Source organism: Cyclopterus lumpus, chromosome 21 (assembly GCF_009769545.1).
Source record: "Cyclopterus lumpus isolate fCycLum1 chromosome 21, fCycLum1.pri, whole genome shotgun sequence".
Taxonomy (NCBI): Eukaryota; Metazoa; Chordata; class Actinopteri; order Perciformes; family Cyclopteridae; genus Cyclopterus; species Cyclopterus lumpus.
The window spans coordinates 23,864,523-23,889,718 of NC_046986.1; the positions used below are offsets into that span (position 1 = coordinate 23,864,523).

A 25,196-nucleotide genomic window follows, 5' to 3' on the forward strand; every position below is an offset into this window, starting at 1 on the left:
CGACTGACATGAATGCAACATTTGACGGAGTTGATGAGAAGAAATCATGTGATTTAGTAGAAATAGAAGGTGGTAAGCGAGTGTAATTGTTTTGTTTCTATAAACCTTAAAGCGCAGTTATTTTGTTTTTACTCCTTACTTGCTACACAAGTAACTTACTAGATGAGTAAGTAAAGAGAGTCTGGCCCTCTCCCCAATCTGATCAATGATGACATGTATAGCCGCATGTCGTCATTCAACCGCTGGTTGTCCACGTGGTGCCCAGCAAACAATGTGGGCTACATAGATAACTGGCAGACTTTCTGGGGAAAGCCTGATCTGATGAGTCCAGACGGCATTCATCCCACTTGGGATGGAGCGCGTCTCATTTCTGCAAACATGGCCAAGTTGATTAACGGACTTAATCCATGACCCAGAGTTCAGATCAGGAAGCAGAAGCAGAGTTGTAGTCTTCCACCCAGAGTTCAGATCAGGAAGCAGAAGCAGAGTTGTAGTCTTCCACCCTTCCAGAGTTGTAGTCTTCCTGCACTTCCATTCGAGCAGTTACCCACCCTTAACCTTAACTCTATAGAGACTGTGTCTGTCCCACGGCCACTTAAATTAATTAAATCAAAAGTAACCAGAAGAGGAGTCATACAAAATAACCTCATACAGGTTAACATCACTACTGCAACAGTACAACAAAAGAAGAGAATTAAATGTGGACTCCTAAATATTAGATCTCTGTCATCTAAAGCTGTATTAGTAAATGATTTAATATCAGACAATCATATTGATTTATTGTGTCTTACTGAAACCTGGCTGAGGCATGAAGAATATGTCAACCTAAATGAATCAACTCCTCCAAGTCATATTAATACTCACATTCCTCGAGGCACCGGCCGAGGAGGTGGAGTAGCAGCCATCTTTGACTCAAGCCTATTAATAAATCCTAAACCTAAACTAAACTACAACTCATTTGAAAGCCTCTCTAAGATCCTTGAGAAAGTAGTCACAAATCAGTTGTGTGACTTTCTACATCAGAATAGTTTATTTGAGGAGTTTCAGTCAGGATTTAGAAAACACCACAGCACAGAGACAGCACTGGTGAAAATTACAAATGACCTCCTAATTGCATCAGATAAAGGACTCATCTTTGTACTGGTATTATTAGACCTTAGTGCTGCGTTCGACACCATTGATCATGACATCCTATTACAGAGACTGGATCAGTCGATTGGCATTTCAGGTACCGCACTAAATTGGTTTAAATCCTATTTATCAAATCAATCTCAATTTGTATTTGTAAACGATGAAGCCTCAATGACCACCAACATTAATCACGGAGTTCCACAAGGTTCTGTGCTTGGACCAATTTTATTTACCTTATATATGCTACCTTTGGGCAATATTATCAGGAAACACTCCATAAACTTTCATTGCTATGCAGATGATACTCAATTATATCTATCGATCAAACCAGAGGAGACCAACCAGCTTGCTAAACTTCAATAAAAACATGGATGACCTCCAACTTCCTGATGTTACACTCAGACAAAACTGAAGTTATTTTACTGGCCCAGAACACCTCAGAGATCAATTATCTGGTGATGTGGTTTCTGTAGATGGCATTGCCCTGGCATCCAACACCATTGTGAGACTTGTCCTTTAACTCCCACGTTAAGCAAATCTCAAGGACTGCATTTTTTTTAATCTACGTAACATTTCAAAAATCAGGCACATCTTGTCCCAAAAAGATGCAGAAAAGCTGGTTCACGCGTTTGTTACTTCCAGACTAGATTACTGCAACTCCTTATTATCAGGCTGCTCTAATAAGTCTCTTAAATCCCTCCAGTTGATCCAGAATGCTGCAGCTCGTGTACTCACAAAAACTAAGAAAAGAGATCACATTACTCCTGTATTAGCTGCTCTGCACTGGCTCCCTGTAAAATCAAGAATAACATTTAAAAATACAAAGCCTTAATTGGTGATGTGCCATTATATCTTAAGGAGCTTGTAGTACCTTATTGCCCCACTAGAGAGCTGCGCTCACTAAATGCGTCTCATAGGGGGGACCATTGGACCTGGCTGTGTCTGAAGCTGGTCCCTGCTTCCTGCATCCAGACCCTGGCCTGGACCTGGCCTCCTTCCCAATGGACCTGCCTCTTCTGTGCTTCCTGCCTCATTGGTCCGGCCTCCTTAGCGATGCCTCCTGCCTCCGTGGCCCTGCCTCCTGCCATTGCCTTCCTGTGTACAGATTGTAAAGCCCTCTGAGGCAAATTTGTAATGTGTGATGTTGGGCTGTACAAAATAAACTGAATCGAAACTGAACTTACCAAATGGTCTTATCCAATTCCCAGTAAGAGTGCTGGGAATTGCAATTTCCGGTTATCACCTGTGCCATGGGGCCCAACTATATTGATTTAGGGCCAATCCCAATGTCCCCAACAGCCAATATCCGGTTTTAGGGCTGTTCTACTGTCAAATTCCTTTAGGAACACTTTCCGTGAGTCGGCATTTCTTGCCAAAGGGAAATACCCACAATTGATGAGTTGATGTCGGGACTAGTACCAATGGCTTCAAGTTAGCAAGTGCAGTAGCATGAAGTGTTAACGTAATGTTAGATAGTTAATATTAACTTTCAGGTTTGACTTACAGGTTGCATATTCATTCATTTCAAACAAGATGAAATTAAAAAGGGACTTGGCATTTTGTGCACTTAACAATAAATGCAAAAATAAAAATAAATTATTTGCATTTTATTTCAAAATCCAATCATCTTTTCTTCCAGTAATATACAATATGAAAGTGTGTTTACATAGACCAGTTTCAATCGATAACATGACATCCATCCATCAAGCCATCAATCTGCAACATTTAACGACAAGGGAGGTGTGTGGAACGCTGCATTCTAAGACAGCAAAAGATATCATTTAAATCCCTCTGGTCACCGGCCAAAATGTACAGAAGCTAAAGACGAAACCCATCGCAGTCACTGTTTTGTTTACTGGTTTAGGTACAACAACTGAAGGCAGTGCTACATTTAAATATATTTTTTTCTCAATTAAGAAGGAATGTACTTGCATGGAAGTTATATATTAATGATACTCATACACACAAAGAGAAACATATCATGTGTGTCCCATATATCCGGAAAATTCCTCCTTCTCCTCCTGCGTTTCTCCATCACAGGAACTGAGACAGCCAGACGAAGTGGCGATATGTCTGGTTTCATACCCACACTCAGTAAAGTCTTCTTGTGTAGGTGACATTAATGCCACCGCTGTCCGATCACCTGACTCCGTTAGTGAGTCTGTGTCGTTCAGAGTCCGCTTTGACTTTGTGGGCAGTAGAGGCTCCAGAAAGTCTGTGAGAGATTCTCTTCTATTCTGCTCTCCTCCCTCTTCCTCACATACAGCCAGTGCAGCGAGGGTAACGGAGAACAGATTTATATTGCCCAAGTTCTCACACACCACCACCACCTCCTCCTCCTCCTCCTCCTCCACCACCTCCACCACCTCCACCTTCTCCACCTCCTCCTCCTCCTCCTCCTCCTCCTTCACCTTATCTGTGACTGGACCCTCGGGCATGAAAGAAACCTCAGTTCCTTCAGCTTTGGCCTCATTTTGATCGAGCCCCCCATGTCTCCCGGAGACCCTTGACACAGCCACCTTGCTGTTCCCTGACACATCAACAGAGTCCTGGCAGGAACTTTCCCCAGAGGAAAGCTCTGCGTCTCTTTCCATGTAGACGTTTTCCCCTTCCTCATCTTCTTCCTCGTCATATAAGTCAGTGCACATGGTGGCAGTTTGAGGAGCTGGGTGATTGTGGTGCCTCTTCTGCTCCTCCATCTCTGCATCAATGGAGATCGTGTAAGGGATTGTCCTCTCTGGTGTTAGGGTGGAGCCATGGCCCAGAACCTTCTAGAGTGGCAAAGAGGGAATAAAGAAATAGAGACAGAGGAGGGAGGAGAAGTTGGGGAACATGACAGTGAGACAGTGTAATGGATCAACTTTGAAGGCTAAATTGAAGCTACAATATCTCCTAAACAGCAGTGAGTGAGTGCTCCACCAACAGGAAGCTGGACTTACTCATTGGTATTAGGTGTGCATGCAATGCATGAAAGATCATTGTTTCAGAAAATTACAGAAATTCTGTAATTTTTTTATTATAATCCATTTCTGCCAATCCATAGCAGAAATGGATTATAATATTCATAGTTATGTTTTTATCTGTGTGTAATAACCTGAAACTAAGAAAAAAAGAAGGTTGTTTTGTTAGCTTAGAAGGAGACCTTCATATCTAGATAGGGAGCGGGTCTTCTTCCTCGGAGTTTGCTATGTTGCATCTTTATGCTTCTACAGAAGCCGGACAAACCAAACACTGGCTTAAGGGAGAACTTTTTACATCAACTGAAGGCCACCATAGGCTGGAAGGGGATTATGACCAGAGGGGTATTGAGTTGGTTGCAATCTGCACTGCCAGATGCCACTAGATGAGACACACTGCACATCTAGAAAAGGTGGTTTATTTAACATTGTGAATATTAACTTAGCAGCAAACAACTATTTGCTATATACAGATATAGTGCCTACCCGAGCAGAGAAAGAGGTCACTGTCCCTGTGTGTGTCATTACCCAAGCCTGACAACATAGCCAGCCAAGCATGCTTTTAGTGCATGAGATCCTTTCCTAGTGGCTAGCTCACGGGTGCAGCTCTGCACTGCTCTCATGCAGCGGTTATTATGATAATGCTGAAAATGTTAGCCGCGTTAGCTATGAGCCTCTGGCTCCCCGTGAACATGTTTAGAGGCGTTGAGAGAATCTCAGATCTTGAAATGTTTCAGGGAATAGTTTGACATTTTGAATTGTAAATCTGTTCAGAATGTAAATGAGGACAGACCAACACCAATACTCACGTGTCTTACATCGAGTACTCTGGGCAGAGTTTCCTTCAGTTTACAAATGAATCCAGTGTAGCTGAGGCAAAACATGAAGCTCATCAGGACAACAATAGCTATCAGAAGAGCAGCAACTGCACCTAAAAAAACAGGTTCTGAAGACATACACACAGTTAGTGCCTTGCTCTGGCTATGTACTTTGCTGGACCATGATAAAAGCAACAGCCCCAAACATGCTTACGTGTAATGTATGCAAATAAATATTTGTTTGCATCAGGAACCCCTGGCCATAAAATGACCAAAACAGCACTGGCTTGGGGTATTTAACTGCACTTCCCGCTGCACCTCTCCATTTGAAAATACAGATATAAAAGGTTCAGCTCACCTCTGCTTGGTTCCACAATGCTAGTGAAGGTGCAATTCCAAGCGGATGGCTTAGTGTTTCTGTTGACATTAATCTTTGTGTGCACCTGTACACAGTACTCCGTGCCTATCTGTAGGTTTTTCACAGTATACGTCTTGTTTGGTGTTATGGCTGACTCCTGCAGGTAAAGAATGGAGCAATAAGTTAAATGATTTCCATTTGAGCCTCCTTCGTGACCCCAGCACATTCACCTACCACGTGATTCGCTCACTGTATTGGGTTTAAAGCTTCAATGGGCAACCATTGTATCTTTCCTAGCAGTCTTTATGAGCCGCTGCTGGATAACAGGTAAAGTAAGGTTCTTACTTTTCCCTTAATGTTTGCACAGGGAATTCTACATGACCGGATCACCGAGTAACGTACAGAGTGCTGATGGCACCATTTCCACGCCAAAGAGGAGATTGGAGTTTTAGTTGTTTTTGTCTGAGGCAGAGGTACTCAGAAAAGATCGTAGTTAAACCTGAAAGGCCAGACGAATAAGTGATTTGGATATACATTAGGTAATACAACCGTTCCTTTTCAGGGCAAACAGACTTGTCAAAGCAGGAAGAACACATGTGCAATTAATAGGCTAACATTAGGGATGGCTGCATTCCATTTAGGTGAGCTGTACCAGGACTCTGGCATTTTCACTGTGTGTATATGTATAGATCTGGTCTCCCACAGTCTCTTTATCAGGTTTTGGTCCTGTCTGTAGCGGAGCAAATATAAGTGCACTTTGGAGAAAGAAAGGACATTGTCCTGGGCTCCGCTTGTCCATGTTGAAGTGTCCTTGTTTGGGCAAGACACCTGATTTGCCCGTACAGGCTGTTCCTGTGTTGTATGAATGGGTATGAATGTTGGTTAGTCCTGATGTACCGGTGGCACCTTGCATGGTAGATCCTTCCATCAGTGCATGAAAGGGTGTGAATAAGTGAATGATGTCATCTAGTGTTAAAGCGCTTTGAGTGGTTGGAAGACTAGAAAAGAGATATATCAGTACAGGTTCATTTACCATCTGTTTATGCTCTGACATGGTTTACTGGGACACTAAATGTGGAAGTTTTTAATTATATCTGTGCTTTTCCTGCTTTGACAAGTCGAAAGGTGAGCTATGAAAAAGATCTGCAGATGTGCAGTATTCAGGGAAGCAAATAAAACTGAGAAGAAAAAACAATAAACAAAATATGATGCAATAATGAAGTGAATAAAATATAGAAGTTCATCCAGTAGTGTATAATATCCAATTTGCTGTAATTCCCTGCTACTGTCTGCTAAGGTTTAACTCAACCATCCGTAGGAGGTGAACTGGTTGCGTCTATATTACATGTATAGAGGAATTAAAGTCAATGTTAGACATCATGACAACATAGTCATCATACACAGTACAGTTCATTAGAAGAAATTATTTTGACAAAAGGTGCGAAATGTTTGTCTTACCACTGCTCCTTTATTTGTCTTCCAATGGACACTGAACTGAGAACCGTGGTAGAATTTTTTGATATCTTTGATTCTCGAGCTCCGGTCAGCTTCAGGGAGGGAAATGTTGACATGGATGCAGTTGCCACATCCAGTCAGAGTGACTTTTGGAGGACCTATTATGGCTGGTTAGAAAAAAGAAAGCACATTCTTTTTAAATTTATGTATAAAAGGGTGGCAGAAAGGGGTGTGATGTGAAATTAAATCTGAACTTGTACATCCCAAGTGTATGGCATGTTTTTGGTTCACTCTGCTGCGTTATCATTTTCATTGTTTTTCAATATCACTTTCAGACAATATTTTGACCAACGCTCTAGAAAATGTGAACACATCTGTATTACATTTGATTCAGCCGCTCATGTGGTGCATTTTTTTAGTCTTGACCTTCATGGCAAATTTCAGCCTCATTGTGCAATAACTGTTGCCTCCAATGGATGGGACCGACCGACCAACAGACTGACCTATAGAGTTGCTATACAACCATGAGAGTAACTCTGTGAGCGTGTATTTCCTTTTCAGATGTTCGTGTTTATTGTCGGCATGCGTTTCAGCATGCTAACATACTCACAATGTCAATGTAATATTTAGCAGGTATAATGTTTATCATGTTCATCATCGTAGTTTAGCGTGTTAGCATGCCAACATTTGCTAATTAGAAAGAAACACTAAGTACACTTGAGGTGAATAGAAATATTAGGTTTTTAGTGATAAACCAAAGTATTAGACATTTTATGACCAACTGGGAGCATTAAATGACAACACAGGGGATCACCTACCACAACAACCCATCTCATAGTATATATTTCAACCACTACCACCATTGCAGAAGATGGTGCAGCGAGAAAATCATTTGGAAAACATGACGAATGTTTTTCGTCATTTGGTATGTCGGTTTCCCTCAGCCAAGACTAAAAGCCTTTTTACAAATGTTCAGTACTTTTTTTAACATGGATGGAAATCCAGTTCTTAACAGATCATTTCAGCCTTAATTAACAGCTTAGCTCAAGCTGCTGATAAAAGGTCAAATTAGGAAAATAGCGAAATTCCTCTAATCTACCTCCCTAATAAAATCAATAAGACTGGGTCTTATCTTTCAGCGACAAATCATAATAGAATATGTTATTTGTCCAAGGCAACAAGCCTGCAACTCAAAAGACGGTTGTGTTGACGTACTCTGTGCCATAGGGTAGAATTTGACTCTGTTGGATTCTTGAGACAGGGTCTGGTTGTAGGACGCCCGGACAGTCAGGATATACCGCATTGTGTTGTCTGGAATGTTCAGCTTAAATGATGTTGTATTGGAGTACGATGGATGTTTCTTTTCTTTCCCGATCACCCTGCACAAAGAAAAACAGAGCTCAAACATTTTATTTAATGCTTTCAGTGCTCTCATTATGGCAGGATAATTATTTTTGTTTAGCTCCCTATGGGGAAGAAAAAAAACAAATCACAATATCACATACTTGGTAAAGTTTGATTATTGGCCGATTATTGGCCATCATTATACCATCTGGCATCTCACATTCCTCGAGGCACCGGCCGAGGAGATCTTTGACATTGCCTATTAATAAATGCCTATTAATAAATCCTAAACCTAAATTAAACTACAACTCATTTGAAAGTCTTGTTCTTAGTCTTTCACATCCAACCTGGAAAACATTACAGCCAATTCTATTTGTTATACTGTACCGGCCACCAGGTCCATATTCAGAATTTAAATCTGAATTTTCAGAGTTTCTATCAAGTTTTAATTTTAAGTGTTAGAAATTAATGAACAGTTGGTAGTTATGATCAGGACTTATTTTGGTTAAAAATAGTGGAACATAAAATTAAAAAAAAAAAAAAAAAAAAAAATATATATATATATATATATATATATATATGCTGCTTTAGTAGGGGATATGTTTGTCCTTTTAAAAAGGTACTAAAAGGGATTTTATTTCTATTTTTTTTTTTAATCGGTCAAAAAATAGCATCAAAATCTATGGTGTTGCTAAACATTGAAAAAACCCAAACTGTGTCTCAGCTTATACATGGTTAGACAAAAAAATATTTGCACTGCAATTTTTCAAGAATAAAACATGAGACGCTACTTTTTCTAAAAAAGGAGAGTTGTCCAAGAAGCTCTGTTGCAACCTGATAACTGGACCTCTCACTGCAGAATATAAGAGTATACGCTGAAACAGCCTCTTGTTTTCAGGCAATTTAATGAAGTTAAACACAGTGAACAGACATGTTGCACCTCTCACAGATTTATCAAAATATGTATGCCTTTAAAAGCAGCTGTGGAAAGCTGCATTCACACCAAAAGTGAAGTGGCTTATCTCCGTGGAATAAGTTATCATTTCCTCCATTGAAGAAATAACCACTAGTTCTGCTTTGTACATGTTGTGGAAGTCCCACAAACTTTGGAACATAAAATGCCCTTGTGTTTGGGTTCATAACATTAATATCATATATTTCTATTTATATATAACATCACCCGTAGGCTCACACACCGTTTCTGGGTTCATAATATTATCCGTCAAATTCTCCTCCATAGTTTGATTCAACAACATGACGTCAGTGATGACAGGCAGAGCATCTCAACGCCGATAGGCTTTCGTGGCACAGCGTCACGTCATTTCTTTTGAATGAAAATGTCAACTCCTGTAAGTATTTGGTAGCACTGATTTCATGTCTTTTTATTGTGAGAACAATCTCAAAATAACATGCTATGAATCTCACCCATTGCTGTGTTTATGCTGTGGACACAGAGGGTTTTTTACTCAAAACTATTGCCGGTTCTCATGTACACAATTTTCTTTGCAAATGCAAAACAGTTGTTGTAGCTAATCATTGGCATATTCCAGTGATAATGCCCCTAAAAAAAAAAAGCTTCAATACACTTCAAAAGGGAGGGGTGAGTACAGCGTTATTAAGTGTGAACCAATCTACAACCCCGCCACTAAATCCTACACACTGCCACTGCTATTCAGTTCCGTCACTTGAAATGTCAACCTTCACAGTGTCCATATGAAATTGAAATACACACACAAAGTAACACTCAAATCCCGTCACAATATCTTTTTATAAGAGCGGTTGAATGATCAGTTCCCTAAAAACTCTCAGCCTCTGTGGTCACAGCTGCACACAAGATGTCTTTGGGATGGAAACAAACCCCATTGTGACACAGTGCCTCGGCTACCGTCAAAGAAAGCAGCTGTTAAAGAGAGAAAAAGCAGTTCCATGCAGTCAGATAATCAATCTGAGACGACACTAGTGGAAGTCATAGATTGTCAGACAGACCGTGTGCTGACTGAACACATGATCTAATTAAAAAAGGTCACCCTTGTTCAGAGAGGCTCATAAAAACTGATAAGGCTGCTTTATCAGGACTTATTCACACTGGTCAATTATTATTATTATAGGATTATTCAGATTTGTTTTTAAAAATATATTTTCATCAATACTGGCTATTTTCAAAACAACATTTCCAAACATTTATGTAATATCAGTTGCACAGCTCTAATGTCTATCAGACTACATAATAAACACAAATAAGTATGACGTTAACATCAAACATGATCCATTGTCTTGTGTACTGCGAGATTGCTTTTTTTTGGGCCGAATAAGAAACCCAGCATACACACAACATAACCAAATGAAATGGTAAGCTTTGAATATGCAGAAAGTAGCAACCTGTAAATCTCCACTGTATTTCAACAAAGGCCTGGGGGCGTCCCGCTAGCCGAGGGGTTTAACGTTCTAACCATTAACCACAACGCCCTCGAGTTTACTAAGAACCTTTAATGCATGGTGGCACCCAGCTCTCTTTCCTTTCATTTCCTGCTGTCTCTCTACGGTCTCTATAGCAAAGGCACATCCTGCAAGAGTACAGAAGCTGCCCCATGAGGAGGACTGAAGACATGTATAAATCTATGGATATTTTCTTTAAAAAGGACAAATAGAGTCTGGGAGCTGCCCCGTAGAAGGCTATGGACCTGATGATGCGAACATTTGACCTGTGGGGGGAGAGAAGGCTGGCTGAGGTGGATCTGAGGGACCAAGAGGTTTGGTAGGGGATGAGGAAGATGTTGTAGTTGATCTGGTGGGAGAAAGAAAGCCGCATGAGGTTTTGTTTTTTTTAGGACTGGTGTGAGTTAGGAATCTGGCTGATACGTTCTGGACCGATTGGAGTCTGTTGATGGAGCTAGCTGACTCCGTGGAGGAGTGTGTTCAAAATAATAAAAGACATGAGGAAATAAAGGGGTGGATCAATTTAGCAGAAGAACGTGCAACAGAGGGTCAGATCTTAGTTCATAATGCAAAGATGGTAGAAGGAGGTTTTGACAATCTGGCAGGTAGGGAGGTCGACAGTGGTAAGGAATGGTGTCACACAAGTGTTGCAGGCGATCAAAACGTTGACAATTGAGTTTTACATGTCCAATTATTGAGTTATCTGCATTGAGTCATGATCGGTCAAGATAGAATCGCGATGCATCTAAGAATACATTTTTCCCCACCCCTAGTGATCATTAGTGGTGAAGAGGACATAGACAAATCAGAAGGGCAGTTTATGTGCTATAGACTGGGCGAAAACTGAACTGGAGGGGTTCAAACAGGCTTTTGGAGTGCAGGTGGGTTGGAAGTTGTGATGAGGCATTTGAGGGGTTTTGAGAGGAAGGGAAGGTTGGAGATTGGCAGAATTTAAAGGATTGGAATGACAGCAGCCGTTATGGAGGTGGAGCTGAAACTTCTAGCAGGTCCGTCTTTCAATCAGGGGATTGGCGGTTCAATGCCCACCCTAGTCGATGTTTCAGTTGATTTAATGATGTTAAACTACTACTTATAAGGAGACTTATCATCACTGTCAGAGTGGAGATGGTTACTCTCTGTATTCTGTTAAATTGCATTGAGTATTTGTACACAGTGTGTAATATTTATACTGTGTTCTGCTTATACGCACAGGATTGACCGGCGTAATGCGTTTGTCTTATTTATCAATTGTTTTCAATCTGAATTAATTATTCTGATTGAAATTCTGATTGCAACCTCATTATAAAATAACCCACAATATGATTATGCTTTCCTCTTCAACACTGGAATTAATTGTTTAGGCTCAATGTTTCAGGTTAAACTTAAATTATTTAACTCATCAAACCTGACACTCAGGAACGATCAGACTCACATGACTGAATGGAATGATGATAAATGATGTAACATGTGTCTCCTCTCTCCAGCTCTCTCAGACTTTAATTGCATCCATAACTAAAGTTTTTGACGGAAATAACAGATCAAGAAAAGACTAATCTTTTTATATATGAAGAAAGTTGTTTGTTGTCCAACAATGAACATATATTCTAACCAGATGGTGAATCAGAAAACAAATCTCATATGTAACTTGAGTTTTATCTGTGATCTGTCTGATCAGCTGCAGCGTCCAATCAAATAACTGATGAACAACGAGGGGGCGGGTCAAGCGTTAAAACAAGAAGCGCGCTCTCGTGCCTCCTTGATCACGGCTCCTCCGAGATCCATCCTCGCTCCTCAGAGCAGAATAAGAGCTTTGGGACGGCCGTCAATATGGCGGCGCAGAACAACTTCTGGTTTAAGCGAGGAGGCGACTATTAAGAGACTTGGGATGTACCCGATGAGGAATTGAAGAGATTTTTCTAACCAAAGAGATGGAATTTGTAGGCCTCTTGTTGTGGATATGGAATAGTGATAAGGTTATGATCAGACAGAGGAAATTAGGACGGGTGGATGTTGAGTACTGGTAGATTGACAGAGCAGACTAGGTTAAGGATATGGCCTCTGACATTGGTGGGTAAAGTGAAGTGCTGTGTGAGGTATGATTCAACTTTCCATTATTATGAACACTTTTGAAGTTAGTGGGCCTTCGTTGTCAACTGCTCTTTGCAAGGTAAAGAAACAACTACACACTCAACGTGGGTTCTATTTTCATAGCTCCCCATTTCATCTAGTAAGATAACAGTGTACTGACCAAAAGGAATTACCGGAAGATACCACCACATTTCCAGATCTTAGCAATCATCTTAGTGAGCACACTATTATCATAACTAATAGCACTGATGGCTGGAGTTACAAAAATAAAAAACAAGTTGTAATTTATTGTTTTGCTTTAATCACAACTCCTATATTGGGACTACAGGGAGCTATCACCTAAACAAAATTATTGATGTTATGTTATTAGTGTGGACATGTACATGTTCCCAAATATGACTTCATGAAGCCAATTCAAAAGAATACTAAAAACACATTTTATCTGGCAGGTGAAGGTAGGATGGGATTTGAAGAAGAATGAACAATCTGTTTAGACGCCACACTCAATACTGAATGATTTGAAAACCTCATTGGTGGAATTAATCCAATGGGCGTCCAAATATTTAGCCTGAAAAGATGCAAAAGACACATAAAGATCAGATGTAATAACACACACAACAAAACTGTATCTCCCTTTCTCAGTTGGACCACACTATAGTTTTGATTAAACAGATAAGAGAATAATACTGGGAAGCTATTGGAAATTTGGGGAAAAAATATCCGCTTTTTGGAAATTCTAAAAAATAAATCTAAAACCCTAGGTTTATTTATGATTGTGTAATACTACAACAATAATAATAATAACATGCTACTACGACACTTTAACTGATACCTCAACAAGGTTTTAAGTAAATAATCCAATTAATTCACGTTTGCCTCTTAAAAGTAACAAATGTACTGGTATGTAAATGTTAATGGATTAAAGAAGCATGCAGTGGGATTTCCCAGTGGCTGAAAATGAGGACTATTTTACAAAAATTAAATAGATTATGGCACAGATTTGCCAATTGTCTGGAGAACTATGATGTACTGAATATACACAGGTAATCTGACAATGTAGAGTGAGCTTGATGATACGTTGCCATTTTCCCCATCTTTCAACTGTATGTTATGTTTATTCATTGTGTGTGTGTATATATATATATATATATATATATATATATATATATAAAATATTATTATTTTGTATTAGTTAATTAGAATCTTTATTTATTTATTTTTTACCTTAATAATTATTTCTGAAAATGACAATAAATATATGATAGGTTTCAATAAAAAAAGAAGCCAAACTTTATACACAAGCAACTGTACAAACACGTGGCCTGAATAACAGAAAAAGCAGAACAATCATTTGCCTGCAGACTGATAGGATTGTTCTCCTTCCCAAAGAGAGAAATGGCATCAGGCCATGTTTGGTAGGAAATGAGAGCAAGACGGTGGACGGGGGACATTACCTCCAGCTGATCTTGTACTGGGTTCCTACTGGGGTGCCAAGTCCAGGTTCCCAACGCAGGACATGGTGGAAGTTGACCGAGTGGACATTAGCATTGACCGGCGCAGGTAGGGAACTGAGCACTGAACTGAGCACTGTGTGAGCAAGTTAACACGTGGGTCAGACTTAAACGTGTTGCCACGATGGAAGAGCAAAGTACAAAGACACACCTGGCAGCAGGGCACTAAGGAGTCGCTACCTGGAATAGGGTGTGTCGGGGACAATGCCATCTCAGGTATTCAATAAGGGTTGCTATAAACATTTTATTCACTTGGTTTACTCACCGGAATCCAGAAGTAATGTGAGATAAAGCACAAGAGGCAACCCATTCATCATGTCATAGTCATGAAGCAGCGGGTAGTGTCTGCTTCCGCCTCCAGAGGCTGCATACTTATCATACTGTTGAAATACAGACAACAGTATTAAGAAGCACTCACACATACTGTTCTACGTTTATTTGATTGACAGAATACCGACACTCCTCTCTCTGTTGAAATGATATATTAACATTTAACAGACTTTACCCTCGTTTTGAGCCAAAACATGATCAAAGCTCAAGCCTTGGAGTCAATTACAACAGGTTCATATGAATGATAGTATGTCCATGTCCTTATCGACGTAACGTCACGTCCATATTCTAATAGACCTGCTATAACTGATAAAGGAGTGTTAACGCTGACAAAAAGCCCAATACCAAGGAGAATTAAACTGATATAAAGTACCGTACACAGACTAGCACTTCGCTGACCCACTACACAGCTTGTTGCTCATATTGACAGTTGCTTTTCTATAAATAATAATTAATGTAACAGGTCAACCACATTAGTTACAGGAACGTTAGCCTTCAGTTCTGGATGTGTAACTCGTAAAGTGGCAGTGCTGTTAGTTGACAGTTGTCTAGTTAAAGTAAAAACAAACAGAAAAAGAAGCCTTTGTCATGATATTGACTGTTCAGTGACTTACCAACCGACACCGCTTGTGAGAGTCGTTTCAATGTCCAAGAAGCAAAAGCGACACATTCTTGTACAGCCCGTATTCGGAAGTCGGTGTTTCCCCTCCGCTGTCAACACTGTAGCAAGGATACTGTCAAGTAGAGATGTCGCATTAGAAGCTCCAGCAAAGGGTTAAGTTGGTACACTAGTCCTGTTTCCGGAATGGGCGTGGCCATGATGTCCCCCTCGTTTGAGGTCCAGGCTGCGGAAAAGTCCAACAAATTACCTCCTAACATGACCTAACGTCTAACCCCTTTTCCTTGACCTCTGTGGAAAACGTCACGGGGTCAAGGAAAAGATGGTAAGGGTACTTCATGAGGAGTTAGGAAAAGACAACCGCGACAGCCTCCGACTCCATTTTCACTAAGCTACGTAGTACAGGCGCATGTTAATGACGTCAGTCTGCAGCGGTTAAACTACAATGTTCAGGAGATGGACTACAAAAAAGAGCATCTTAAATACCTCGTCCGCGTGTTGTCTCATGCAGACGACATGAACAACCCAGTTCAAAGTATTACTTTATTAACAACATAAACAACCTGGTACAATTACTTTATTAACGAGGTTGGAATATAAATGAAAGGAGAATATAAATGAAAGGAGAATATAAATGAAAGGAGAATATAAAAGTGAAACCAAGAACAAAGCTACTAAACTGTCTCATTGTTCAGTTTCAAAGATGCTAAATCCGATCACCCATCTACGTCTGTAGTGTTGTAATGGTTTTTATATATACTTGCACATGTAAATAAGAAAGTCTATGTTTTAAATGAATACATACAAAATATATGATAATTTATAAGGGATATTCTGAAGAATATTTTGAAGAATGTATTAGGAAAACATAAGAGAAAGTGTGATCACTGTATGAGTATTATTATTGTAACTGTAATGCTGATTGTAATATGTGTTATGGGTATTATAACTATAGGATGACTCAGGTATGAATGATGGTATGGTATTATGGGACGTAGTCAAAGTGGAGGTTTCCTTAGAGATCATAAAAAACGCTGTTTCCAGCCGGAAGAATAATTTTATTCTGAAACCATCTTACTTTGAAAAAGCCGGAAGTTGTTTTCTGAAGACCGGAAGTGGAAAAGCTAGTGAACTGTTAGGGAAGCCTCTCCTCCATTTAGGGATTAGCGAATAGCATGCTGTGTCATTTAAAAGCAATGTAGGCTCCTGAGGAGACGGCACACTAACGTATACTACGGAACTCTAGGACGACGCAGACAGATGCAGTCACTAGCAGGAGCAGTTCAGGCAGGAGAGCGGAGAAGAGGACAATGAAGAGGGAGAAGAGTGCCAGATCCAGGCCCCAATCATGACCTTGAGCAACGGCTTGAAAACAATACAAGTCATATAACCCCAGGGATGTGCAGTATATCATCGACAAGCTGCCACCCCTCACAAGTGGAGGATCCCCCTGGATCAAAGCACTGAATACGGCCACCACTGGCACCCCCTTAGTAGTGGGTAATCTGACAGCCATCTTGGCAAAGTGTTCCAGCCTCACTGATCTACAGGAGCTGGAGAGAAAGGCTGGCTGTGCAGCCATCCCTGACTGGCGAGAAATGAGTAGACTTGGAACCTTCAACCCCATCAGACTCCAGTGGCCCTATACGCAAAACATGGACAATCTGGCCAGCATTAAGCTCAAGCAAGAATAAGCAATGGTGTACCTCAAACAGGCACCAGACATGACAGGGACATGGCCTCCTTGAACATGTGGAAGAATGCTGTGGTAGTAGGCCTCCCAGCCCAATTGGAACAGAAAATGCGACAGACAGTGGGCTTAAAGAAGGTTGTCTGTGAGGTTTGGGAAGAGCATATCATCCACCACATAACTCAGCACCATGACGGTGAGAAGGCACAGAAAGAAGGCGAATCCAAGTTGGCATTGAGACTGCTAAAGATGCAGCTAGCAGAGAAAGACGTGGACGCTCAAAATAGCCCAAAATCACAAATTACAAACTCCCCTCAGAGGGCTTTACAAACTGTACACATACAACATCCCTGTCCCAGGACCTCACATCGGATCAGGAAAAACTCCCCAAAAATAACCTTTCACAGGGAAAAAAGGGAAGAAACCTTCAAGAGAGCAACAGAGGAGGATCCCTCTCCCCAGATGGACAGAAGCAATAGATGTCATGTGTACAGATGAACAGAGTTACATAGTTACATAAACACATTACATGAATATGACAATGTATGAATAATGAGAAGTAGGCATGGACCACGATCCAGATTTCCACAATCCATGAAACAGAAGGAGGAAGAGAGGAGAGGGGGTTAATCTGTGATTGCGAAAAAAAAAGTCTGTGTTAGACAGACGCTAGTGATGTGAGTCACTAGTAGGTGAAGTTAACCGCAATCTTCAAATAAATCAAATAAAAATCCATCTTTTCCTTAACTTAACTAAGTAGTTTTGTTGATCTCCGATGCCAAGAGCAATTTCCGGCCCATCTCAAATCTTCCCTTCCTGTCAAAAATACTGGAACGTGTCGTCGCTGCACAACTCAAAACCCACCTCATTTCCAACGATCTGTTCGAGCCATTTCAATCTGGTTTCCGCTCACAGCACAGCACCGAAACAGCCCTTCTCAAAGTCACCAATGACCTCCTCCTCTCCTCAGACTCTGGCCACCTCAATATTCTCCTTCTCCTGAATCTCACTGCAGCCTTCGACACCATCAACCACAACATCCTTCTCTCCCGCCTCGAATCGTCCCTCAACATCACCAGAACTGCTCTCTCCTGGCTCAAATCATATCTAACAAACAGACAACAATTTATCAGCATCAACAACTGCACCTCCTCCACTGCTCCTCTGTCTCAGGGCATCCCCCAGGGTTCGGTGCTTGGTCCTCTTCTGTTCATCCTCTACCTGCTCCCTCTTGGAAACAATATATGTCATCACGGTCTCCTCTTCCACTGCTACGCTGATGATGTCCAGCTCTACATCTCCACAAAAGCCATTACCACTGCTACTCACTCCACTCTGACCAACTGCCTCACTGACATTAAATCATGGATGCAAACCAACTTTCTCAAACTCAACTGTGATGAATCGGATATGATCATCATCGGCCCCAAATCTCTCACCAAAACCAGTCACAACTTCTGCCTCACCATTGACAACTCCACTCTGTCTCCCTCCCCTCACATCCGCAACCTCAGAGTCATGTTTGACAGCAACCTCTCATTTGAACATCACATCAAACAAATCACCAGAACCTCCTTCTTCCACCTAAAAAACATTGCCCGTCTCCGCCCATCACTTTCCTCATCTGCTGCTGAAACTTTAATCCACGCCTTCATCACCTCCAGAATTGACTATTGCAATAGTATTCTTTATGGCACATCTTCCAAAATCCTAAACAAACTCCAATACATCCAGAACTCTGCTGCTCGCCTGCTCACCCACTCCCGTTCCCGTGATCACATCACCCCTGTTCTCCAGATCCTTGGCTCCCTGTCCCACAACGGATCCAATACAAAATCCTTCTCCTCACTCACAAAGCCCTTCATAATCAGGCCCCCTCCTACCTCACCGACCTGCTCCACCACCACACTCCATCAGGCACCCCCCTACCTCACAGACCTGCTCCACCACCACACTCCATCAGGCACCCCCCTACCTCACAGACCTGCTCCACCACCACACTCCATCAGGCCCCCTCCTACCTCACCGACCTGCTCCACCACCACACTCCATCAGGCCCCCTCCTACCTCACAGACCTGCTCCACCACCACACTCCATCAGGCCCCCTCCTACCTCACCGACCTGCTCCACCACCACACTCCATCAGGCCCCCTCCTACCTCACAGACCTGCTCCACCACCACACTCCATCAGGCCCCCTCCTACCTCACCGACCTGCTCCACCACCACACTCCATCCCATCGGCTCCGCTCCTCTGATGCCGATCTCCTGTCCATCCCACATAGGACCAAGCACCGGACGTGGGGGGACAGAGCCTTCTCCATATCTGCCCCCTCCCTCTGGAACTCTCTCCCCAAACTCATCCGAGACTGCACTGATCTTTCCTCATTCAAATCGCAAATCAAAACCCACCTGTTCAGAACTGTGTGATTGTTTGTTTTTGTTTTTGTTCTCTTATCAGGGTCCGAGTGACTCAAAGTCCCTATTTATTTGTTTTATTTGTTTTACCTGTATTTTAGCTATTCTTATGTATTTATTTTTTAGCTTTTAGGATGTTTTAATTATGTGAAGTGTCTTTGAGTATTATGAAAAGCGCTATATAAATTAAATGCATTATTATTATTTATTATTAAGAGGCACTGACCAAGCTTTATTTGAAGAGTTTAGAATGAGAATGTGTTGAAGAATGACTTTGCAGCACTGTGGGATTCTCAGCAATGTGAGCTTTGGCAACGAAGATGGCGACAAGCTAAATAAAGGAATGAAAATCTCAGGTCTACCATAACGGAAAGACATTGAGGAATAAGATTTCAACACAAAACAACCAGAAAACCAGTTTTTAAAAACCTTTTTATTATCTCAGACTATACACAATGTAAAAGTTAGTGGACAAAAGAGACGATCCACATTGTCTTTTCATGATAAATGAAGAAACTCCAGGATTTGCTTAAATAAATCAAATTATATACAAATCAAACCTTCTTAGCAGTACAAGTACAACATTACATGATTCAATTAGCCACCAACAATTTAAAAGGCTGTAAAAATTCAAATCAGCTGCAATGTGCACATTTACTTCTGAATAATTGCATTCCCTAATGCAAGTACTTAAGGTGCTGTTATGAAAATAAGCCTGTGTGATGTGTGCCAACAGGAGCATTAGCACAAAGTCTCACAGACTGTTCTTACCATCTTGTCTGAAAAGCATTAAAAAACAGTCTGTGTATTACCTAGATGGAGATAGGTCTGCTGTGGAAGGGGGCAGTCTAAAAGAAAGACCCACCTCAAAAAAATCTATATGAGTTTAAGTGTATATTATAGATAGGATATTTTAACTTCAATTACAAATCTCACTGTAGAGTCCAATCGCCCAAAGACTCTGTCATGACTTTATCATCACATATCATCTATCAATAATAAACAATGATCTTTTCTTTATCTGACTGGTCTCTCCTGATTAAACTACACTAGGCAATACACTGACTAAGGATAAGTATCTCATACAACCCTATTTCAAAGCACCTAAACTATCCCTTGGATGGAGGTAACAAAAAGGGTTAGGGTTAGGGTAAGGTGTATTCTGAGTTTGGATGTTGGCTTAAAGGCAACATAAAGGTGTGCGGAAGGCAATTTGGTAAATATACAGAGCCAGGCCCGTAGAGATCACCCCCGCAGCCTCCGCACTGCGGGGGGGCCTCGCAGTGACAGGGGGCCTCGCATGGCGGCTAAGTGTCGGCTGACTCGGCTGTGTTCCGGCTCGATGCGGCCAAATGTGAGCCACCTTTGGCACATTTCACTGTTACCATGTCTGGCCCAGGTGTAGCTGTTACGGACATGGGCAGATTCTGTCTGAGACATGGCAACCGGTTTATCGGCTGCCGAATCTGGGCCGAATAATGTAATAAATAAATAATATTACATTACGTAATAACATTAAGATATCCCTCAAAGTTGTCACTCATATAAAGCTACACAATAAAAACAAATATTTTAAACTGGCTTTATAAGTTTTAAATAATAGTTGTAAAGGCAATCGTAACAGGCAACCACTAGGGCCTCCTGCTACGCGGACTGGTGTTATTGTTGGGCCGCGGTGCATTCTGGGAGAACTACGAGGAAATTTCTCTTGAGGAAAAATGAAACGCACATTTAAAAGTGGTGCCCAAAAGCGGCATTTAAAACAGAAACTTTCTGAATTAAATGCCAAACTTCCCAAAATAACAAGTCTTTTTCGACCAGCTGGTGAAGGATGCACTCATCTGCCAGAAGAGACGGGTATTGTACTGTTTGCTATAGCTAACATTACCACGTAGCTAACGTTATACTTTGACAGCTGTACTGCTCTGTCTATGTGTTGTGCTTGAAAATACATTAACCTTATTAAACCTATGCTCTCACTATACCCCCTGCGCCCATTATCGGACCCCCTCCTTAATTATCTCCACAACCACATCGTTGTTTAACTTCATTTCACGTTGTCCAACACTGCAACCCTTTTGAGAAGACAACGGCTCTGTACAAAATAATACAAGTAACCGTTAAGTCAGAAAGGTCATTTTCCAAGCTAAAACTGATCAAAACATATCTCAGAAGCTCCATGTCACAAGAGAGGCTGTCCGGTCTGGCCATCCTTAGCATAGAGAATAAACATCAGTTTAGATGTAAAGAGCGTGGTTAAAGACTTTGCACACAGATTTGCTAAAAGACGCGCACATGTGTATTCAAATGCAAACCTGTAGAAAGTAGCCTACCGGTGTATCGACTATATGTAGGCATATTTGTTATGTTGTTGTAACATATGTTCTGTTTGAGCTGTTTGATAGGCCCTAGCATATGTTTTGTTTCTGTTGGAATACATTTGTTCTCTGTTTGAGCTGTTTTTTCTGATTGAATACATTTCCCTCAAAAGAAAAGCTTGGGTCCTGTTCGTTTATCTTTGGATAATGACCGCCGGACAATACATTATCCCTTACATATGGGGGGGGAGGGGGGGGGCCCTCTCAGGGTTATTCTGCAGGGGGGCCTCATGTGTTTCCGTTACGGCACTGTACAGAGCAATATCTTTACAGATACACAGACCATTAAATATGCCCTTCAGTGTGAGGATGCACACCTCAGTCAGCAGGCTGACATGCTGGCATTGCACGTTTCTGCAAACAACGCATACGTTGAATGTCAACGTTTTTACATTCGGTCAGAACAACGAGCAACCTGCAGAGCACGTCAAATTGTATATTGAGCAACCATTACTGAAAGTGTCATGGTATAATGATCTTATTGAAAGTTAAGTGATATAAGACATAGTTAATAATGAGTATAACAAGCGTGAAAGTCCACTAACAGCACATGGAAGGGGTGGTGGATGTGTCAAACATACAGAGTACTTTCAGTTTTGATTTACTCTCACCGCTCTTATCATGTACCAGTATCAGTACCCCCCCCCAGCAGCAAACAGCAGCCAGTTAAAGACTAACTGGTGGACATAGTGGAGCATCTGGAAAGCTAAAGACATATTTTTCTCAAGAGTAGTTTGAGCCCAAACAGAAGCTAAAACGATATTAAATATAGGACAGAAAATTGCCATGTTGACAGACAAAACTGAATATATGAATATATGTAACTGGAAATATGACTGATATGATAAGGTTTCGCAGATTCATCTTTGATAGAAATCTAATTTTAATATCAAGTGCTGCAGTAGATAGCAATGAAAGACTCAAGATAATCCATTGATTCACAGGAGCAAGCGGAGCAGAGGGCCAGAGAAGACGAATAAGGACTTTTAGATATGATAAGGACCTTTAGATACTTATGGGTGATGTCCAATATTAAAAAAATATTTTCAACGATGTAAAGTGGCATTTTTCTGATTCATTAGGCAAACCACATTTTGATAATGAATTGTACTTCATACATTTTGGGTTGGGAGTAATGAGCAAGTTACAGAGTATCGCTTCTGCTTTCTTTCTCTTTCATAAGTAGGATTATCTTTCCATCCTTTTGGGATTCATAAAGCAGTTTTAAAACAAGATCTAGATTAATAAAAAAATTCATACTCGAAAACAACTATGGCGTTTTACAGTAATACGACCCAAGTTTCCTTTGCAATTTTCTTGCAACACAATGCATCTGCTATGGTGCAACTGTGATGAACTATGAGGGACAAAGTTACTTTGATGTTGGCTAAAGTGAAATAAATCAAAACACTTGCATATATATATATAGCCATAAAGACACACCCATCATTGGATGATCTGTGGAACAGAAATGTTGGCCCCGGATTTTGTTTGTTAGAGTAGTCTGACAAACTAAAGAAGAACTGAATCAGGTCCATTATGATTCGGAGTAACAGTCTCACTTCCCCCTGTTCCCTCACAGAGCTCTGCCAACTTGGCTCTAAGTAAGTGTTTTTCAACAGAGAGACAAAGTCATTGTTCTGATCCCCACTCGTGAGATGTGTTGGCTGGTGAGAGGATTCTAACCCTGGGATTTGTGTTCATCAGGCGTCCATTTTAACCTATTTCAAAACACTTTGTTTTATTAGGACATCTGCACTCAATAAGAGCAGCTGGAAAAACGCAGCAGCATACTGCAGCCTTCATAATAGTGAGCATACTGTGCCTCTCCATTAGCTCATACCACAGCAGACTAACACTGTCCTTTTCTTACACATTCTTCTATGTCTCAGCCAGGGGCAGCTGTCCTTATCTTGACAACAGACAACTTTAACCGTAATTAACTTTTTTGCCAAATGTGCCCTGTTTTTAACCTAAGAGGGTAGACATCTTTTCACCCATTAATCCAGGGCTGAAATAACCATCTATTGACTCCCTGTGAATTTGTAAGTCTTTGAGTCCCACTGGAATGCCTCTGGTTCTCCACTCATTTAATGAAGGTTGTTTTGGCTTGTCCACATAGCTAAATCCTTTTGGGTTGTTAGTAGTACCTTTATAAGGTTGATGCCTTTTCAGAGGGTTCCACCCAGAATCCTTCTCTGGTGTAATTGTTCAAACCAGAACCCTCCCTGGAGGTTACGTATATAACAAGAACCCACCCAGTGGGCTCTACACAAGATAACATTCCCAGCATTATTAGTGTAGACATTTCAAGGCAATGCCTTTCAGGGACGGAAAAACAGCAGCAGTAGTGTCGCACACATATGACAGTTCTGAAGTCAAAAAAATGCATTAAGGCGAGAAAGACGTGAGCCTCTCTTGAGACAATGTTCAAAGCCATCTTTGGGCCTAACTGACAGTCATACAAAAAGTTATTATATTACACGTGTGCTACTTTTCCTGTGCGAAAAGAGAGCAAACCTCATTCAGCAAGTGACAAATGCTGCACATAATTTCTCTACAACACATAATTCCTGCACATCATTAACTACTACAAACCTAACCATGCCTGTAAAATGACAACTTGTTGTTGTTAGTAAACAAATGTAACAAGCAGGTTCTGCAGAGGCTCTGCAGCCTGCTCACTGGGGTCCGTAGGGTCACCATGCGTCGTGGAGGATGGCAGAGAAAGGGGCAGAGCCAGGTGTGGGAAATGTTGAGAGAGAGTTTGAGCAGGTGGTCCCACCACACTGTATGCCTTTAGGACAGAGAGCCCGTTGAGAACTGCTAAATCCAGAAAGGTCACATGGTAGGAAGAGGACAAGTCAAGGTAGAGGGTCTCTAGCTCCACTGCCAGCCCTGCTGCTGGGGAGATTGTGATTTCCTGGTCGGGGTAAGGAGCTTCTGGTGCTGCACTATGGATCCTGAGGGTCCGTAGACCTAGCAGTGCCAGGTACTGACTGTCCATTGGTTTTATTCCACAAAAAGACAACAGCAAATGGCCAACCATGCTCCGGTTGAGCAGCTCCTCCAGAACCCAGAGCTCCTTCACCCACACGGTGAGTCGTCCAGGCTCTCTGAGCCCAGCAGAGGGCAGAGCAGAGCGCAAAACGGTGTGGCATCTGCACAGCGAGTTGGCCAGAGCTTCGTCGCATTCCCGGATGGGTGTGGAGCAGCTGCAGTTCCGCAGGTTGTAGCCCGGGGTGCCACTGTTGAACAACAGCGTGGTATTGACTGACAGAGAAGTTTCAGACAGGGGGGCTGAGTTTGTTGTCTGGGTGACTTGGGTTAGTGAGAACAGCAACCACAATGACCATGGCAACAAGATAGAGGAGACAGTGTTTGGAGACATCTCCATAGAGATCAAAGAGACTACATCTTCACCACGTGGAGAGACCTGATTGTAGAAAGATGGCCAAAGCTGTAAACAGATAGACAAAGTAAAGTTAGCATGTATACAAGTAGAGACAGCAATACAGTTTGCAGTACTTCAAATGTAGTTATTGTGGCTCTCTCATCCAAGACCAGAGCTCAGCAGTATCCCAGATTGAATCACCCCTCAAATGACACACAAAGGAACTCTTTCTCGCTCTGTGCTCTATAGTAACCTGCTTCAGCTCCGTA

General features: G+C 41.5%; 2 protein-coding genes across 2 annotated transcripts; both read right to left on the minus strand.

Annotated features, from left to right (window-relative positions):
- Positions 1-2,723: 2,723 nt before the first annotated feature.
- Positions 2,724-15,447, minus strand: LOC117750013 (interferon alpha/beta receptor 1a-like). Its single transcript, XM_034560844.1, has 8 exons — positions 15,043-15,447; positions 14,364-14,478; positions 14,042-14,174; positions 7,935-8,098; positions 6,723-6,886; positions 5,265-5,421; positions 4,898-5,034; positions 2,724-3,902 (listed from the first exon to the last, which is right to left on the minus strand). The coding sequence occupies exons 2-8, from the start codon at positions 14,413-14,415 to the stop codon at positions 3,111-3,113; spliced, it is 1,599 nt and encodes a 532-aa protein (XP_034416735.1). The 5' UTR covers positions 14,416-14,478; positions 15,043-15,447; the 3' UTR covers positions 2,724-3,110.
- An 8,718-nt stretch (positions 15,448-24,165) lies between these two features.
- On the minus strand, positions 24,166-24,930 carry LOC117750958 (uncharacterized protein C21orf62-like). The gene has a single exon (XM_034562433.1). The coding sequence runs from the start codon at positions 24,928-24,930 to the stop codon at positions 24,166-24,168; it is 765 nt and encodes a 254-aa protein (XP_034418324.1).
- Between the last annotated feature and the right edge of the window lie 266 nt (positions 24,931-25,196).

Bases quoted from the DNA above. Each gene is read 5' to 3' on its own strand.
- LOC117750013 (XM_034560844.1), bottom strand. From the start codon at position 14,415: ATGATGAATGGGTTGCCTCTTGTGCTTTATCTCACATTACTTCTGGAT. The intron at 14,175-14,363 runs GTGAGTAAACCA...TTGCTCACACAG, and splicing joins CACATTACTTCTGGATTCCG to TGCTCAGTTCAGTGCTCAGT. The intron at 8,099-14,041 runs GTAATGTCCCCC...TTCTTTGTGCAG, and splicing joins CAGTACAAGATCAGCTGGAG to GGTGATCGGGAAAGAAAAGA.
- LOC117750958 (XM_034562433.1), bottom strand. From the start codon at position 24,930: ATGGAGATGTCTCCAAACACTGTCTCCTCTATCTTGTTGCCATGGTCA.